This window comes from Peromyscus eremicus, chromosome 8a (genome assembly GCF_949786415.1).
Source record: "Peromyscus eremicus chromosome 8a, PerEre_H2_v1, whole genome shotgun sequence".
In the NCBI taxonomy this organism is placed as follows: Eukaryota; Metazoa; Chordata; class Mammalia; order Rodentia; family Cricetidae; genus Peromyscus; species Peromyscus eremicus.
Genome location: NC_081423.1, coordinates 47,180,648 through 47,200,446, shown reverse-complemented (window position 1 = coordinate 47,200,446; position 19,799 = coordinate 47,180,648). Strand labels below are relative to the sequence as shown.

The 19,799-nt window shown below is 48.6% G+C and overlaps 1 protein-coding gene across 1 annotated transcript in view; it reads left to right on the top strand.

Moving 5' to 3' along the window:
• Hs3st3b1 (heparan sulfate-glucosamine 3-sulfotransferase 3B1) overlaps positions 1-19,380 on the top strand; it is a 35,222-nt gene extending 15,842 nt beyond the window's left edge. Inside the window, exon 2 of the mRNA XM_059269394.1 lies at positions 17,263-19,380. Coding sequence (XP_059125377.1) covers positions 17,263-17,881 — 619 coding nt within the window. The 3' untranslated portion in view covers positions 17,882-19,380. The remainder of the gene's footprint in view (positions 1-17,262) is intronic.
• The last annotated feature ends 419 nt before the right edge of the window (positions 19,381-19,799 follow it).

Sequence of the window (19,799 nt, the reverse complement as noted above, 5' to 3'; positions counted from 1 at the left end):
CAACATCGGAGTGCACTTATACCCGGATGGTACAGCCGGGGACCCACTGAGGCAACATGGGACGCCTGTCACATATGTAGCCTGTTGATAACCAACCCCTGCTGTGTGTGCACACATCATCTCAAATACGTCATCTCATGGATGTGAATGTGTAATGCCATCTGTATACATATAAAGATATACGCATGTTCTTTGTTTTATTGTGACATGTGGTCCTTATAATTACAAACAACATTAATTTTAAATCAAACCTTTCCAGGTTTGATTGGCAGACAGGGAGGGCAGAGATCCTTAGAAAGGAGGTTGGTGATAATGGATGGGTCCGAGAGTGATGGTGATATTTATGCATTTTGATCACATAGGCTAGCTCCCCTTCTATCTCCTTCACTATCTCAGATTACCACTACATGGGGAGTGGCCCTTCCTAGAGCCATAGCCTTGGGATGGACATGGCCCTAGAAATTCATCATTCTGGAGTCTGAGTTCCTGCTCCTTCATTTGCCCAGTGATTTGGGGCCCTTATCTGCAGGGCTCCGTGGTAACATGGCTGATGTAGAGTTAGCCTGCTTCTTCCTTACCAGAGGCAGACTGCTATGTTTCTGTAGGCGACTTTGAGCATCATGCCAGGCAGTGTCTTTGAGATTTAGCCAAATAATGCAGACCTCATCCTTTCAAAGCTTAATAAAATGTAACTGCCCCAGCTTCACACAAACATCTAAGAATGACCTGAGCCCATGGGCCTTAGTGTGACAGGATCCGAACACTCAGGCAAATCCATCCATGTCCACTCAGGCCTGTTAGCACCTTGAGCAGGCTATTGGCCAGTGGTGGTGGGCTGACATCAGGCGCTCTTACCCTGTGTCTGCGCACCCCTAAAACTGAGGACCAACTTCCATTTATTTGCTGCAAAGAGGTCCTCTGCTTTCTCAGACTCTGTAACTCCCAAAAGCTGAGGAACTCTGGCCCAAGGCACAGAATTCAGTGGCTACCATTAGTTTCCTTTTGGTTTTTGCTCCCTGCCACACCTCCCCCCCCCAACCTTTTTTTTTCAGCAAGAGTCTTGCTTTGTAGCATAGCTCAGGATTTTCTCCAACTTGAAATCCTCCTGCCTCAGGTTCCAGGCACATTCCACCATGCCTGGCTACACACCCTCCTTGCTTGCTGTGATATTTAATGAGCTTCATTTCTGTTCTTCACAGACAGGAGCTCCAGCTGCGGCTATGACGACCCCTCTATGATGGACGGTACCCTCAAACCATGAGGGAAAAAAAAAAAACAAAAACAGACCATTCCTTCTTTCTTAACCTGCTCTTGCTGAGTGTTTTGTTACAGCAGAAATGAAGGCATAACTAACCCCCAGCCTTGTGGAGATGGGCCACCCTGGATGACTCTAGATGAGGAGGCTGGAGTAGGGCCTCTTCATACTGTGCTTGGTCCCAGACTGTCTGTCACTTGGGCATCTTGACACCTCGGAATGACAAGTTACTCTGTGCATTTAGCAAACCCAGGAGAGCTTTCAGTTTGATTTGTTTTCCAAACGTGCTAATGGGGCTGAGGAAAGCAGGGCTCTGATCCTTCCTTTAGGTGGTGTTTACTTATGGGCTTAGTGTGTGTTCTCAGCCCAGGGACTTGGGAGTGGATTCCCAGGGGGGAAGCTGACACTTAGAAGTTTGATCTGGCGTTTTCAGAGCCCAGAGAACCCAGAGGCTCAGTGGCGCCTCTCTGAGGGAGGCAATCACTGGCTCACACCCGACCCGGACTCCCCCTGACCCCCACCATCACGCACCCATCCAATATGCCCAAATGGCTTCGCAGCAGCTTGAGAGCCTAGAGTCTGGAGCAGCATCAGACTTCTGCCCATTTCTGTCTGTGTTCACTCTTGGGACTGAATCTTCTCAGTCTCTGATCTTTCATGGATGATCCCACGCCTAAAACTTCCGGGGAAGCAGCGCTGCTCCTCAGGCGGATGAATTCAGAGCACACAGGTGCCACACCCCCTGACAGTTTCCTTAAGGCCTTCCGCCTAGCTCTCCTGCTGCTGGCTTTCCCCTCTTTCCAAGTTGTTTTTGAATGAGTTGACCCATTGCCAGCCACCCCACCCCACCCCCAGCCGCACCTTCAGATCCACATCATTTATTTTAATATACTCTCTTGGGAAGTGAATGTGTGTGTGTGTGTGTGTGTGTGTGTGTGTGTGTGTGTGTGTGTAGTAAAGCATATAAAATATGGACACTAGCTACTGGACACTAGTCCAGTAGCGATATAAAGAGGAATCAGGAATTGATCACATTCGTGCCTCTGGTGTGACTACAGCTTTTCAGCCTTTGTGAGGGGGTGAGCCGCAGTTATGCAAGGGCAGTCTTGCTGTGTAACGCAGCTCAATTTTCTCCAACTCAAAGTCCTCCTGCCTCGGGTTCTACAAACAGGCCACCATGCCTGGCTGCATACCCTTCTTGCCTGCTGTAGTAGTTAAAGAGTCTCATTTCTGTCCCTCACAGACAGGAGCTCCGGTGGCTATGACGTCCCCTCTGTGACGCTTGTCTGGGCAAAAGAAAAGATGACTGTTCTGGAGTTGAGATGGGAGGCTGGCCACTGGCACACACACAGCTAAACCTCAAAGTTCCTCCAGGCTTTTTTTGTTACAGGATAATGAAAGAAGGAGAGAGGAAGGGAGGGGAGGAAAGAAGGAAGGACCCTGACTCATGCTGCAGACAGACAGACCGAGACCACATTAGGGGTTTTATCTTACCCACTGTTAGTGAAAGAAACAGGCGAATCTTACTGTTTTAAGGGAAAAGTCAAAAGAATTTGTAAATTTCCTTGTAGTAAGGAAATGTTGACATAAACTTACAATTGGATGATGGACTTTGTCATAGAGAGGTGGGAAGGAAGATCCATGGAACTTGGGTCAGAGGGTTGATCTGCATCTCCATGCTCAAGACTTCCATCCCACTGGGACGCATTGTAACTTCTGGAGCGCCCAAGTCACCAAGGCTAAAATCTTGACAATGCACAACTTTTGAGTGGAGATATCTCTTAATGTTTTCTTATTATTCCTTTACATTCCTTAAAATTTCTGTCATTATTATTATTATTATTATTATTATTATTATTATTATTTTGGTTTTTTGAAACAGGGTTTCTCTGTGTAGTTTTGCGCCTTTCCCGGAACTCACTCTGTAGCCCAGGCTGGCCTTGAACTCAGAGAGATCTGCCTGCCTCTGCCTCCTGAGTGCTGGGATTAAAGGCGTGTGCCACCACTGCAATATTTATTTATTTATTTATTTATTTATTTATTTATTTATTTATTTATTTATTTAATGTTGGTCTTTGGCAGGCCCATGATATTGATAATCAGCTAAAACCTCAAATCTTTTGAAGACATGCCCTGGTGTCTCCTCCACTCCTGAGATGGCATTTCATGCCACTCACCACGGTTAAGTTGATAACCGTGCTTAAAACACTACGAAAGGCTTAGAAGGTTTTTAGATTTGTCTTTTTAAAAAAATGGCTGTTGGATCATCGAGTAGAAGTGATGGTCAGGGTGGGTGAGGACCATCTCAGCCTGCTTCCCAACATTGATGTGAAGGAAGACAGTTCGTTCTCTGAGCCTGGTGTGTTAGTGTTCACTAGTATCCATACCTGGATGGCTGAGGCAGGAAGATCATGAGTTCTGGGCCAGTGTGGGCTGCAAAACACAGAGAGAGACAGAGGGAGGTATGAGGGGTAAGAAAGAGAGAGAAAGGAGTTCCTTTTCTGAGCCAAATATGAGTTACCATGGCCTGACAATAGAAATTCAGGTTACCTCAAACGGCATGTTCTACCATCAAAACGTTTACGTATGCTTTTATAATCATAGAACACTGTCGTGAATCAGTGCGTTTCTGGATACACTCGTGGGGACATCAGCACAGTAGGCAGGTGTAGGAAGATTCTGCTATAGGTCTGAGACGCTATCTGATGACATTCTTACTTTTGGGGTTGGTGGCATGTGGTGACGTGCTAAGTTAATACATTCTAGAGGTTTTTATCTGATAGTCAGAAGAGTAACAGTTCAAATAGAGAGGTGAGTGATAATTGGCTATTGAGAACAAAGATAGCCCAAGATTACTTAGGCTTGTAATCTGCGACATTCCATCTTCTCATGGTCACAAAGCTCAAGTCAGTCAGTCTCCAGTCTCCAGCGTAGGTGTGGCATCTTCCAGGAACTGCGTTATGAGTTCTTTTCCTCGTCTTGAGCTATATGGGCTCTCTCCATTGGGAGGCTTCCTGCATATGGAATAGCCCTCCCAGAAGTCACCTCACTAACTCATCCTTCATGGAGGCTGTGCTGTTCAAATGTCAGCCTGCTTTCCACTTGCCGCTGTCCCAGTCTTGATCACCTTAGCCTGCCATCGCCTGATGGATGCCTGGACAGGCAAACCGACGTTAAGAACAACCCAAGCAGAAGGGTGCATCCTGTGGCTGCTCGCTACAGCCGTCTTCGCTGACACTAGCTGTAGTCTTTTATGAGTTTGAACCAGAGGGCATAGCTTATTACTGGCCGCCCCTTGCTGGCTGTTTGATCGTGCCTCTCAAGTAGCATGGATTCTCTGAGCTCAGAGCACATTTGTTTCTTTGCCTTTGATTGGCATTCAAGCCCGGGACCTTCTTAATGTTGATGGCCTCTTAATGTAATTGTGTCACTTAATGTAATGGGAGTGGTGATACATAAATGTGTCATCTTTGAGAGTTGGGGGCTGAGGTCCCCTGATAATTTATCCTTCCGGGTTGCCCCCAATTCTCTTTACATGTCTGCCCCGTGACCTTCCATTCTGAGCCAGGAGCGTAGCTCACAGCTTCCTTTTGGATGCTCGACAGCTTCCAGGTGCTCCCTGATATCCTGCCATCTCACCAATTCCCGTTTCAAAGATAAACGTCTTCAAAATTCACAACCCAGGGGCTGCAGAGATGGCTCAGCAGTTAAGAGCACTGACTGCTCTCCCAGAGGACCCAGGTTCAATTCCCAGCACCCACATGCCGCTCACAACTGTCTAGAACTCCAGTTCCAGGGGACCCAACACCCATGGCAAAACACCAATGCACATAAAATAAAAATAAATAAGTTCCAAACAAGCAAACAAAAATCCACAGTCCAATAAGTACAAAGCAAAACATGGAAGGTAGTAAGCTGTAGTAAAGTATTTTGCTTTCAGGTATGTAGGCTTGGGGCTGCAGATGTGGCTCAGCGTTTCAGAGCACTGGGTGTTCTTCCAAAGTACTGAACTCAATTCTCAGCACCCTCACAAGGGTTCATGTTTATAATTACAGTTCCAGGAGAACCCAATATGCGTTCTGACCTCCATAGGTGCCAGACGGGAAAGTAGTACACAGACATATATATAGGGCAAAAACATCCAGATTAATAAAATAAGAAAGAAATTAAAGCCAGATATGTGGACTTTAAAAAATAAAAAAGTTACCAGGCTAGTTTTTCAGTGAGACTTGTGCAAGGTAGCAGCTAATCTCCTGTCATTCTCAGCTCCCTCAGTAACTGCGTGGGCACACTTGATTTCCTTGTGTCTACTTTTGTTCTCTTGAAGTGGGTGTGGGGGCAGGGTGAGGATGCTTTCTTCTGAATGCAGGAGAGATGCTGGAGATTTGATCTAAGGACTCATCAGTTAGGCAACACCACCTTCTAAAAAGTTTCCATAGGGTACAGTAAGTGATGACGGGACATAGTCAGATCCTGTACAGTATTTAGCAATCGCTTCAGCCACCAAAGCTTTCCCTTTCTCCCGTCTTCCATTGTGAAATTGGAGTCTGTAGCGATCTGTTGCAAATTCATCCAGCTTCTAGAAATCATGGTTGACTACAGCAACAAACGAGTGAGCCTGGATGGTGTGAGGAGTCTTTTTCTCTTGCTGAGGGCCAACTCTGGGAAGCTCCAATCATGGAAAGCTGAAAGTCTCTCATCTCGTCTCTCTCATCTGGGAGGATCCCGGCCGGGGCTTCCACTGGCTTTTAAACTAAGAGTTTTCCTTGGTCAGCTTCAAACCAACCAGGAAATAAACCAGAGTGAAGTTGTGTAAGATGAGAGACAGCAGCTGGTCCTCAGTCAGCAGCCTTTCCAGGTTTCACACCTCGGGAGTTGCTGTGTTAGAAAGCACTTCTTTTGTTTTCTAAAATGTTCTGGGTTCCTTTAAAGTCAGCGATAAGAGGACTGGGCTTGCGTTCGCCCCCCTGAACCTGCCTTCCTTGTAGATTTTTGGTTGATAAGCAGAAAAAGGTAGGTGGGAGGGTTGCTTGCTGAACAGAAGAGGGGGAGGGGGTGGGGATTAGCCATTATCTCCAACTTAACTTCCCAGGAGGGAGAAGGGAGCTCACTGGTGGCTTGGATTATGACTTTTCACCTCCTCTCAGGAACCTCTGTCCCGCACTCCTATCTGCCGAATGAAAAGCTGCCTCATCCCCACATCCTGCCTCCAGTGTCTTTATGGCTGGCACCCTTCTTGGGGCCGAGAAGGAGAGGGCATGGAGTGCAAAGGGATACAGGGAATCAGGACTCTTTCAAATGTCTGTTTTTAAATAAATCTTTGAGTTTAAGAACCGAGATGGTGCAGTGTCTGTTGTCCACCCCTGACCCCGGAGCTTGGAGCCATCCGAAGGAATGAGACTAGCCCACCCGCCCACCTTGAGAGAATTCTGCGGGTTTTCAGAGCTCATTCTCCTCCAAACTATGTTAGAAAGGAGGAGGAGGAGGAGGAGGAGGAGGAGGAGGAGGAGGAGGAGGAGGAGGAAGAGGAGGAGAAAAAAAGGAAAGAAGGAAGAGAGAGGAGGGGGCGGGGAAATGGAAGGATAAATGTTTCTGTTTCACAGACCTGGACCACAGACAGCTTACAAGTGGGTGCCTAGATCTAAGGTATATTTGACACTGACCTTTCCCTAGTCACATCCCCCAGGGTCTGGATGATGCAACCCCCCAGGAGCATCTTGTAAGTACTCAACCGTCAAGTGTTGATGGTTTCTGCTTACCCTCTGCTGGCTCATGCCAACCTAATGTGGCCTATAGGGGAAGGTGAATGGGAAGGCGGCAGTTTTAAGAGTTACTTTACACAACCTTTAAACTGATCCATTGATCTTAAAAAAGTTATTGTATTTTGATTATTGTCGTTGTCTGTGTGTGTCGGTGCCCACATGCTCCTGCGTGTGTGTGTGTGTGTGTGTGTGTGTGTGTGTGTGTGTGTGTGTACGTTAGAGGATGACTTTTGGGAGTTGGTTCTCCCCTTCTCCCTTCAGTTCCCAAAACTGAACTCAGGTCATGGAGCCCGGGGGAGGGGGGGGGGCAAATGCTTTTCCCTGCTGAGGCGTCTCACTGGTCCAAAACCATTCATCTGTACACACTGGAGACACTGATTCCAAGGCTTGGAAGGGTTCATTCAAAGTCCCAGCCTGGTGCACAGGCAGGGCAGGAACAGAAGCCCTGGGTTTCTTAGGCTAGTGGGCCACTGTGTAGAGAAGTTGGCTCTCTGTCCCTCCCTATGTATCTGGGGTCAGATGGGGTGGGGTCTTACTCCGAGATTTCCATTGGTTCTGTCTTAACCTTGGCTGCCCAAGGGGTCTGAAGCTCTTGAGTGAGTCTGTACACACACACACCACCACCACCACCACCACCACCACCAAGCTGCCTAAACTTGACTCCTAGTTGGAAGGTGAAGTCACAGGACTGGATCTGCACCCATCCTGGGTATTCCTGACCCTAGGGACCAATCATCGTGTGGTGAGACTATGCACAGTAGGATCTTGGGCCATTCCATTCTCATTCTGGGTCTCCTGCGGCCTTTTTTTTTTTTTTTTTTTTTTTTTTTTTTTTTGCTTTTGCTTTCTACTAAGTCTGGCCAGAAAAATCTTCTGTCTTTCTTTCTGATGATTTTAAGGTTTCTTTTTTTTTCTAGGAAAGAGGACACAGATCCTTCAGATTTCGCAAGATTTGCCCCTCTCAGGCCTCAGTGAGACCCAGTAAACAGAAGCAGAAGCCCGGGGATCTGGAACACAAAAGCCCATTAGCTTTTCACTCCCCCTCCAAGGCCCAGCCCCTTCCCGGAACAGGAACCACCCCCTTTGTGAGCTGGGCCTAAGACCCAGGCAAAGGCCCCAAGGAAAGGGGGCTCCCTCCAGCTGCCCGGCAGTGAGATGCTCATTCGCACCCCCCACCCCACCCCCAGCATTGAGAAGCTTTTATTTCAGAGCAGCATTGAAACTCCAGGACAATGGAGGCCAAATCCTTGGGCAGGGGTTGGGGCCAGGACTGGGGAGCTCTCCTTTGTTATTTCTCTTCTTTCCAACCCATTACCTTAAAAAAAAAAAAAAGTGAAAGGACAAAAGGACCCATGAACTTTCTAAGAATCATGACATCACTTCCGCAAGACCTGAAATCTAGACTATTTACAGTTTCATTTGAAATGATTTTAAACTCTCCCAAAGGAGTGCTTTGATATGCAAACATCTCCCCCAAAGGGAGACAGTTACTTATGGAGATGTGGCCCTTTGAAGGGGTTCAGCGGCTGGTGGGCTCCAGGCCTCTGAGGAAGTGAGAAGGCCCAGATGAAGGCCCATACTGACAACTGATAGCATGGTCCTGCTCCACCACGTGGAGCCCCCTGGGAAGAAAGAGGAGTGTGCTGTAAAGAAAGACCCCAGGTCAGCTTCTGCTTCTCATTGGCTGTCTGTCCGGGCACACACAGGCTAGATTTCCTAGCAGAGTTCTTTTCACAGCCCTTGGCTGGGTACTGTCTTCCTGCAGAAGAGGACACCGGAGGAACAATTGTCCTCTCACTCCCGAGGCTCCCTGTGACTTCGACTATCACCAGGTGCAAAGACAGCAGAGGATTTGGGGGCACCTTCTTCAAGTGGAGGCAGGCCTTCGCAGGAGTGTGTTTTCCCTTAGGTCGGCCACTGCCTCAGATCCTGTGATGAGGACTAATGGCCTTGCTGCACTCTGTCTTCCTTAGAGTTTCTTTTGAAAGGTCCTGGAGCATGCCTGCCTGGAGTGCCCTCTGCCCAAACCCTTCAGCTCCATTGGGAGCTGCTGGAGCTTTTAGGAGGTTACCCTTGTAGAAGGAAGTTGAGTTACAGGGGGTGTGCCCCTGAGCAGGACATTGGCCTTCTCCCAACCTTTCCTCTCTCTGAACCTCAGGCACAATCCTCCACTGCCTTGATGTTCTGTCTTGCTACAGGCCTAAGGGCAACAGGGCCCAGGGCCCATGAAATGAACCTCTGAAACCCTAAGCCCAACCTTTCTTCCCTGGAAGTGGTTTCTCTCTGGTAATTCATCGCAGCAATGGAAAGCTGGTTAAGATTCCCTGTTCCCACTGTTGTAATGTCCTAGGAGGTTTTCCTGCCCTGGAACACCTCCCGCCTAGTCATCCCTCCCTCCCTGGACCCCAGGACATTTTCAGTTCAGCTGCTAGTGTTTATGGGTTTGCCAGATGCTCAAAAAAGGACACTTGGTTTACTTTCCCACTTTTCAAGGCAGTTTCCTCATTGCTGGGACCTGCTGGAAAACCTTTTTTTTTTTTTTTCTTTGAAAGGGGTGTGAGACACAATCTTCCTAGAAACCTTGGTTCTTCTGTCACGCATCTATGAACGGTGCAAGGCTAGACATGGGCTTTTCGGAAATGCTAAGCGGGCGGGTCATCTGTTTTCTGGCCTGGGCCTTGAGATTTTGGTCAGAGCTGTGGAACTGAGTGGGCAGAGCCATTTTGGCCTCTTCTCCTGGCTAATTAACAGATGTGGGATCCAAGGCCTGAGAATCTGGGGATCTAGCCAAGAGGTCACACCGATTAGCAGCAGAGAGCCTCACAGAATAACTTCATTTTGATGCTTCAGAAACTCTATCTATTTTATCAAAATCTGGTCAAATGTTGAGTGACCATTTTCTCATTTCTCTTGTATTTTCCCTGGGATGGTATCCTGGACTTGGTCAGCCTTTGGCCCTGTATTAGGGGACATGCCAAGCCATGGTGGGCCAGGGCACCCACCACAGGGAGCTCGGCTACGGTGGGACTGTTCTTTCATGATTGTAAAGGGGGCTGTTTCATTCTGTGTATTTGTCAACATTCTTAGTACGGGACATGATTGATTCTTTTCTCCTGTAAGTTTAAAAAGTAAAACTTTTTAAAAGAAGAAAGCGTCTTCATTGACATTCAGAAAACGCGGGGTATTTCCGTAACTTGGCAAGGATGTGATTGTCCATGGAAGAGGAAGAGGAGTTTCATCGCCGCTGCCTGCTCAGCCCTCCTCAGTTGACTGAAGACCAGACAGACCTATCCCACACCAGCCTAGTCTCTGAAGGTCATTACCTCGCATCAGCTGTTTTGTGTGACTACCCAGCATCTGTCAGGCTACAGCGAGGGGGTTACGCCCATTTTAATCATCTTCCTTTTGGACCGTGTCATTTTCCCATTCAAGTAGTAAATTCCATTGCTGGATGGTCAGACGGGGGTATTGCTAGAGGAAAAAAAAAAGAAGAACAAGAACAAGAACAAAGGAAGAAAATCGGGACAGCATTTGGTGCTCGGAAACTTCAAAATCAGTGCTTTTGTAGAACTTCTCCAGTCCATTCTCATTTCTTACTCCCTCGGGTTTTGTTTTTAACAACCTGCTTCCAGCCAGGCTTAGAAGCCCTACTAGGGCTTGGGATGTCACTAGTGGACTCTGATTCTCTTCTGGGGAAACCAACCGGCATTCATGGACTCTACTTCTGTGCTGAGTTCTCCAGTCTGCAGAGAATGGCATGGAATATCTGATACCCGGACCCTAGGCTGGGACACTAGTTGTCCACCTTATCTTCCCCGCCTGAATATTAGAAAGGATAACCAAGCCTGTCGATGCTGGCCTGTAAGTCCACTGGCTTCAGAAGCTGAGGCAGGAGGATCACAACAAGCTCAAGACCAGTCCAGGCAACTTAATGAGACCCTGCATCCAAATAAAAAGAGGGTTTAGAGTATAGATTATAGAGCACTTAGCACGTGCATGACCCTGGTTAAATGTCTAACATCACCACCAAAAGGCTCAATAGCCTTTTCTTCCTTCCTTCCCTCCTCTTTCCTTTTTCGGTTGGCAGCTATACTGGCCTCTAACTGGAAGCAGTCCTCCTGCCCCAGCTTCCCAAATGCAGGGATTCCAGGCATGTGCTACCATGCCCAGCTCTAGCTGCTGATTTTTACATTCATTGGAATTCTATGAGACTTTTAAAAATAGGGGGTTTAAACCACCAGCTTCGAGAAAAAGCACACACAGGGCAATGGTGAGTTTATTCTTCCTTCGGTCTGGCACCATGTGGTCTAGCCTTCGGCAACAAAAGGAGGAGGTGTGCCTCTTGGTTTTCCTTGGTCGCGTGAGTAGGGGTGTGCTTCAGCGGCTGCAGTTGCTTCCTTCTATTTTACTCTAGTCAGATCTGTGTGTGGGGAGAGAGCAATCAGTGACAGGAAACACCCTTCGCTTTGGTGTGCAGTAAGCCTGACTCTATTTGTATGTTCCTGTGTGCAATTTGCAGACCACCAGGACGCACAACCTCACTCCTATGAAGGATAATGACAGCTGAGAGAATGGGATGCTCTTCCCACCTGACCTCTGGGACTTTGACCCAAATGGTCTTAGATTCACCAAATAATCTGCTCACGATGTTGTACCCCAGGCATGCTTTTAAAAAGATTCATCTCATTTTTATGTATGTGTGCATAAATGTGTGTGTGTGTGTGTATACTAGTGTCCACAGGGGCCGAAAGAACTAATTGGATCCCCTGGAGCTGGAGTTATAGGCAGTTGTGAGCTGTCTCCTGATGTGCTGGAACTCGAACTCAGGTCCTCTCCAAGGCATTACACACTCCCAGACTGGCCTGGAATTCACTATGTGGCCAAAGCTGGCCTCCAACTCTCAGTCCAGAGTATCAGGATTTTCAGTGTGTATCCCTCTCCCTGTTCTTTTCTTCAAAGTAGCCAATGGCGGGGGTGGGGTGGTGGTGGTGGTGGGATGTGGGGGGAGGGGCACCGAAGTGCATGATAGAGTCTGAGGCCATAGATGCTCCATCCTGTCTGCACAGGAGAATCGTTAGAGTTCCACGCTGGAGCCCTGCCCAGCCAGGCCCTGGTTCATTGGGTCTGTGTGGGTGGAGCCCAGGCATTTAGTCCTTGTTAAACCACCCTCAGTGGTTCTGATGTGCACCTAGAGGAGAACTTGGGCAGCAATGAGATACACGTGACTTCCTTGTAAGTATTCCCACAGAGTCAAAGCCGTGCTCCTCTCAGGCCGCCTAGCCTGCCGTGTACTGCTTTGAGGTACAGCTCTTTCAGGCTTCGGGTGTCCCTGGGAGTTCCTGGGCATCTCGAGGCTTTAAGATGGGGTGACAAGCCTGCCTCGCTCTGCAGGTTTCACTGGAGGAGCGGATCCTTTCAGCAGAAAGGATCTATCTGTGCTATCGATCAGTGCTATCTGTCACTCTGTTTCCGAGGTAGGCACCCATGCCAAGACAGTGTCTCCCAGGCCATCCGAAGGGACGTTTCCACGCATGCGCTATGTGTAGTGGCTCACTTCTTAGCCTTGGACTGAGATGGCCTGTGCCCTCAGCTTCACAAGCCTTGATTCATGACGCGTTCCAGGGTTTTGTGCTTTCAGAGAGGTGTACTCTCCCACCCAGGTGGCAAAGGGGAGAGTAGGGGATGAGCCAGGGATGCTGGAGGGCAGGGCTGTTGGAACCATTGGTGATTTTCCAGGCGCCCTATCATGCAGGTAACGATGGGGATATGTGAGCCAAAGAGGCTTATTGTTTTGAAATCTGACTCCTATTTGAACAATTATGATCAGCAGTGGTCTGATTGGGACTTAAGTATCTACCATTAAGATTCTAATCTATGAACCAGGGGTAGGTATTTAATCTACCAACACACCGGTATCTAAAAAGAGACGTGCCAAGCTCCACGCACTCTTAGGTCTTGTTCAGACACAAGGATTACCATCACGGAGAGATGGGGATGGGTGGAATGGGGTGACCCACGCATCACCCTCTCTGCTTTAGACTCAGCTTCTTCATAAGTAAATTGGGGATTACAATACCTACCTCAAAGGCCTGTGGTGAGGGATTAAATCAGATAATGCATGTGAAAGTTCCTTTGTGAGCCTCCAAAGCACAGCATAATTATTAGCTGTGACTATCCATTTGAGAAACTGGCTTTCGTAATGAGCAGCTCAATTACCCCATGGGATGTGCATCTGTGGGGGCCAGCCCGGGGCTGCAGTGGCCTCTAGGATGCCTGGGGTGGGCAGGCAGCCTGCTCGAGAGGGAAGGGTCTTGCCCTTGGCTGCTAGTTTATCCTTTCTCCTCTGAACCACTGTTGAGCTCAGGAAGGTTGTGGAAGGTGTGTGCATGCATGTGTGTAGTGCGTGGGAAGAACCTGGCTTCAGAACCTGCTGGTGGGATGTGAGGAAAAGGTCAGCTCCAAGTAGAAGGAGAGGACTTACTGTAAGCACCTGGAAAGTTCCGTGTAAGGAGTGCTTCATATGCTTAGGTGGTGCTCTGTTCCCTGCTTGGTGGAAACAAAGGTTCAGCCCTTGACTAATTTTGAGTCAGGCCTCTGAGCCTTCCCTTAGGCTGGTCTGTAGCTGTGTGGGAGATCGATGCCAGATCTGTCAGAGCTCCAGAGCCTGACATCGATGGGCCCCAAGTCTGCAGAGGGGGTTCTGGAAGCATTTAGTGGTGGAGAACCCAGACACACACTCACTTCTGACTGTCCACCGTCTGCATCAAACTCTCTGGGGAGAGCAGCCTCAGATTCTGTCACACCAGGGACTGGGTGTCACAGTCACAGAAGTAGGTCCCCTGGCTCTCAGAGTCCTATAGCTTGAGGAGTGTCCTGTGAGGCATGTCTGGAGACAGTGGTTTCCCCAGCCAATGTCCCCTAACGCTTTGGCAGACTAGCAGGTGTTCAGGCACAGTAAATGCCCATAACTCGGGGACTATGTAATGCAGTCGCTGTTCCTTTTCACGGCTCCTACTGTATGGCTTCCTATTCACAAAAGACAATCGAGACATTTCGTTCAGTTCCCACCAGGCCCTCCTAAGGGATGCCATGGAGCCAGGCAGGCTGAGAGCAGATCCTTGTGTGCATTGCTGTCTGTGGGAAGAGCTGGCGAAGTGACCAGTGCTCTGCCAAGATCCTGGCAGAAGGTGATGGGTAGGTAGTGTTTTCCTAGTGCCAATGGGGTACCACCAGTCTAGGTACGAAGATCAGCTTCCTAAACACCTGTAAGAGCAGGACACCATCCTTGCTGTCAGTGTTCAGCTGAGGAAGCTGTCACATGGATGGGCAGCTCACCCATCCAGGGTCACACAGTCTTTAATACACTGTGGTCTTGAGAGGTACACCAGGGCCAGACTTCAAAGTCTATGTCAGATCGGAATGCATCTCTGCAGACAGGTATCCTGAGTCCTCCGGTCTCTGGTGGCTCTGGCCACCCAAGGGGGTGGGGGGAGGGGCTGGGAAGAAACAACCCAGGACACTAGATTGCTTCTCAGCGTGGCCATCTTGCGTTCATTTTGAGTCTGGATTTCTTATAAGCCGCCCAGTTGCAGACAGCTAGCTCAGCACAGAGAAGAAACCTGGCCCGTGTCTGAGCTGACCCACTTTTTAGAGACGTGCTAAGTAAGTTGAGAGCTGGGACTCCTTAATCCTTGATTACCTCGGCCTGATGGCACCACTACCCTACACTAAGTGGGCAAAATGGGTTAATCTGGCTTTAGCACCCAGCGGGGCTATGAGGAGCTTCCTCCAGACCAGGTGAAGCGTGCTTGTGTGGAACTCCCAGTAGGCTTGTCCTGGAAGGAGCTGCGCTCTCCAGCAAACCAAGCTTTCTGTCTTATGTAATAAACTTTATGCTGTCATTTCTAAAAATGGGCTCTGATTACTGCCACAGGCAGTATGATGGCTTGAAATTAGACATTTAGAATGTTCTGCCTGCTGAGAAGGAAATATTTACCAAAAAAAAAAAAAAAGTGAAAATTTCTCTCTCTTTTTTTCATCCTTGTGCCCAGGCAAAAATCAATCAGAATCTCTACCCCACAGCTAACAGGTGACTTTAGATCTGTGACCAAATCTAGTGCCTAGTTATTTAATGTACCTCCTTTGACAGAGCTACCCCGGCAGGAATCATGTGCGTGGGGATAATAAATGATGGGGCTAGAATGATATTATTGGGCATTCACCAGACACGGTGCGCACGTCATGTATGCTCTACATAGTGATTACTGACTATTTTTATCCTCCTCAAACACTGATGAGGTAGCCACTGCTATCTCCATTTTCACAGATGAAGAGAAGATGCCCCCCCCCCCAAATAAGAAAGTCAAGGTAAAAAGCAACAAAAGCAAGAGCTGAACCTAGGCCTGACCTCAAGACCCACATCCTTCATGCCTTAAGCTAGATTGCTGTGGCTCTGAAATCCTCCTTTAATTCTCTCAACAACTCAGCAGGTAGATGGAATTATTCCTGTTTTGCACATTAGGGTACCAAAGCTCCGAGGTGTCGATTAACTCATCTCCTGGCCGTACAGGTGTGAAGCAGTAGGGAGGGATTCCGAGTCCAGCTCACTCACACTGTGAAACAAAGCACAGACATTTGCCTTTACTATTTCCACTTGGGGCTTACCTATCAGCAAGACCGCTTACCCGTTACTGTTTGTGTTTATTTAGCGGATACCTGCTGGGGTTCTGTGCACCATGTTAGGTGATAGGGATTGAACAGTGTGTGTGTGTGTGTGTGTGTATGTGTGTGTGTGTGTGTGTGTGTGTGTGTGTGTGTGTGTCGGTGAGGGGGTAGAGGAAGACACCCATGGCTTCTGACTTCATAGAGCCTTTTTAGAATTGAAGAATTGTCCATACATCTGGACCTCTCACCATAGGAGGATGTGTCACTCAGCTCCCCTCTTTCATAGGCATGTCTGTATGTCGTATTCTCATTCTTGTCTGCCACCCTCCCTACCCAGAGTTCCCCGGTTCTCTTTCTCCCATGCTCCCCTTTGCTCCCCTTTGATGGGTGCTGTTTTACTCCCTAGAGCTTCTTCATCCAATTTACTGAAAATGTCCTCAAGTCGACTAACAGGATCTAGACTCCTCAATCCGAGATTCCGGGCTTGGCCCCCACGCACCCCCAGCTTCGTAGCAGTCATTTCATGGTCACATATCAGAATCTATGGACTACCACAAACTACTACAGATGGTGTAGTTCAGCTCCCTTTGTTTTCACATCTTGTAACCAAGGTGCCACATCACTGAAGTACGTAGTCAAAATGATTGTCATTTTCCAATGCAAAAATCCAGTCCAGATATCATGACCTGTGTTGACTGTGTCAACAGTGTTATCTAGTGCTTTGGGTGAAATTAAAGCTCTGGTGGATATCTTGTAATTATTTTGCTCTAATGGAATCTAAGATTTTTTTTGGAAGTTTCTCGAATTGTGTCTTGAGATTTTCATGTGGTGTTTTTCTGTCCGTTTATACTGACCTCATTGAGTTTTGGGATATTGCCTGCTTGGTTGCTTTTTGGCCATTTTGTCAAGTCCCATTTCTGGTGCCCAAGACCATCTTGGTTTGGTGGACATGTGAAGGATTGCTGGACAGTACCATTTCTGAGGAAAGACCTATCAGGTGTGTGTGTGTGTGTGTGTGTGTGTGTGTGTGTGTGTGTGTGTGCGGGGGATGGGGCATTGTGAAAACCAGATGCAATGCGTTAACTTAAGGAGAGGCAACACCCACACCAGCACCTCAGAGAAACTGGCCTTGTTCTTCGGCCTAGAGAGAAGATGCTTCAGCTGGGAGATGGCTATGTGGCCTCCAAGCCTGGGGTTGGGGTCGCATTAATGCACCCTACCTCTAAAATCCTGTTTCATGTTTGTTTTAAGAAATGGCCTCAATTATAAGAGGGAGCTGGGGTAGATGTAACATTGAGCCAGGAGGCTGAAGAAGCTCCTTTTTTTTTTTTTTTTGGTTTTGGTTTTGGTTTTGGTTTTGGTTTTGGTTTTGGTTTTGGTTTTGGTTTTGGTTTTTCGAGACAGGGTTTCTCTGTGTAGCTCTAGCTGTCCTGGAACTCACTCCCTAGACCAAGCTGGCCTCGAACTCATGGAGATCGGCCTGCCTCTGCCTCTGGAGTGCTGGGATTAAAAGTGTGAGCCATCGCCGCCTAGCTAGAAGCGCCATTTTCTGACCCCAGATTATTTCTTTGCCTCCCGCAGGGACCTGATGCCCAGAACCCTGGAGGGACAGATCACCATGGAGAAGACGCCCAGCTACTTCGTGACCCGGGAGGCACCCGCACGCATCTCGGCCATGTCCAAGGACACCAAGCTCATCGTGGTGGTGCGCGACCCGGTGACCAGGGCCATCTCGGACTACACGCAGACGCTGTCCAAGCGGCCGGACATCCCTAGCTTCGAGAGCCTGACTTTCCGCAACCGCAGCGCGGGCCTCATCGACACGTCCTGGAGCGCCATCCAGATCGGCCTGTACGCCAAGCACCTGGAGCCCTGGCTGCGCCACTTCCCGCTGGGCCAGATGCTCTTTGTGAGCGGGGAGCGGCTGGTCAGCGACCCGGCCGGGGAGCTGCGCCGCGTGCAGGATTTCCTGGGCCTCAAGCGCATCATCACCGACAAGCACTTCTACTTCAACCAGACCAAGGGCTTCCCGTGCCTCAAGAAGGCGGAGGGCAGCGGCAAGCCGCACTGCCTGGGCAAGACCAAGGGTCGCGCGCACCCCGCCATCGCGCGGGAGGTGCTGCGGCAGCTGCGTGACTTTTACCGGCCCTTCAACCGCAAGTTCTACCAGATGACCGGCCGTGACTTTGGCTGGGACTGAGTCTCCCTTCGGGGCTTATCTATTGAGAGAGAGTATATGTATGTAAAATGTACAGAAATCTATTTTATAATAATTTATTTTTAATTCACAAGGAATTAATTCACTAAGCTGCCTAGCCACACTCTGCAGAGAGTTCGAGTCACGGTCTGTTAACATTCCAAAGTGTTTAACACGGATATTTTGTTCTGTCCCTCACAATCGATGGTGCTTCCGTGGTTTTTTTTTTTTTCCCCCTTCCCCGTTGTATTTAAGAAGAAGAAAAGCACAACTTGAGATTTTCGTTACGGGTATTCAGCTTTCGATCACCTTGGGTCCTCAACCTGCTATCTCCTTGGGTCTTGGCTGCCTCAGCTGGTTTGTGGTGTGTTCTTGCCTGGGTACCTCCTGGAAACACTGAGCAGCCTCAGCATGCTATAGTCTGAGGATGGAATTCACATAGACAGTTCATCACCCCCACTGACCTAGCACCAAGGTGAGTTTCACTCGCCTCTTTTACAGGGACCCATGTCCTCATGATCCCGAATCCCCTTCTGCTCAACCCCTCTGTCCATTTTGGCTAGCTATAAGTGTATACAAACAATTGACCCCTTTCCCAGATCCCACAAGTAAGATGCTCCAGTGCTGCTTTACAAAAAAAGGGTGATGTTCATTTGCATAAGAGTGACCACACCATGCTCCTCTCTTCAGTCAGACAGTTCTGCTGGGACACACCAAAGAGCCTCCCAGGCTTCCATACAGAGCCACGGGCACAAACCTAGGGTGCTGGATGTTGAGACCCATAAGGGGGCAGATGTATCCTTCAATATCACCGTTTAGAGAGGTATTGCGGTGTGGAGACCCAACTGGCGCTGGACAGTAGGCTGGTGGCCTCAGTAGAGAAAAAACAAAAACAAAACACTCAGATCTGACGAGTAGCCTGGCAGAGGAGGAGGATGCCCAGCACTGCAGCCAAATGCCTCTGAAATACCTAGGCCACCCCAGAGATGCTCTGTAGGCAATGACCACAGCAGGGTTTGAAGGATGGCCCTCCAGGGCCCAGGCTGGGAAAGCTGGTGCTTGTAGATACTCAAGTCTGATACTTGTGCAGCTTGCCCTGAGGCAGTCAGTGGGGTCTTAGCAGAAAAGTTGCCAGCTCTGCTATTAAAATATGCAGACGATTCTCCCTGCATACCTCTGTGTTGGGAGGTTCTTTGGCCTGTTAGTGGCAGTTGTATAGCTGTGTAGTGACATGACATCAAGATATATTCAGTTAATCCTCAACTTCCTAAAACCAGAATGCTTCTACCCCAGAAGGATTGTTATCTGAGTTAGACTTTCATCAAGAATGCATGGATGGTTGAAATGACTGCACTGTGACATTTACAAAGGATTGTTTGGGACACTTTATGGGCTAACTTGACTGGGTGAGCCAAGTCACTGGACCGAGAAGATATGGTGTCTTTAGAAACTAGTGAGAGGTGTCCATGGTCTATAGGGATATTCTGGTGAGCAAATTTGTGATTTCCAACAAGTTATAGCCCAGTTTAAATTAGCTTATTCTGGGCAGCAAAATGGTCCCCGGGCAGGTTTAGAGCGGGAAGAAGGTGATCATAGGCTATGTTTATTCCTTAGATGTTACATCTAAGGAATCCTTTTCTTTTTTTGTGGGCCTGTTGCACACTTGGTAAACACTGAGCCACATCCCCAGCCCATTTCACGGTTATCTGTTCGTTTTCTTCTCTCCATACACAGTAGTGTATCGCCTGCACTAGGCCCACACCGCAATCCTAGCATCTCCTGGCTGGCTGCTTGAGTGTGGAAACACCAGTGCAAAAGGTGCTCGCCACACTTGACTGAAATCCGAGTGAGGACACTGTCCCTCACAGAGAGCAGAGGCCGTGTCAGAGGCCTTCACCAAGGTTTTCTGGCTGCTTGCAGA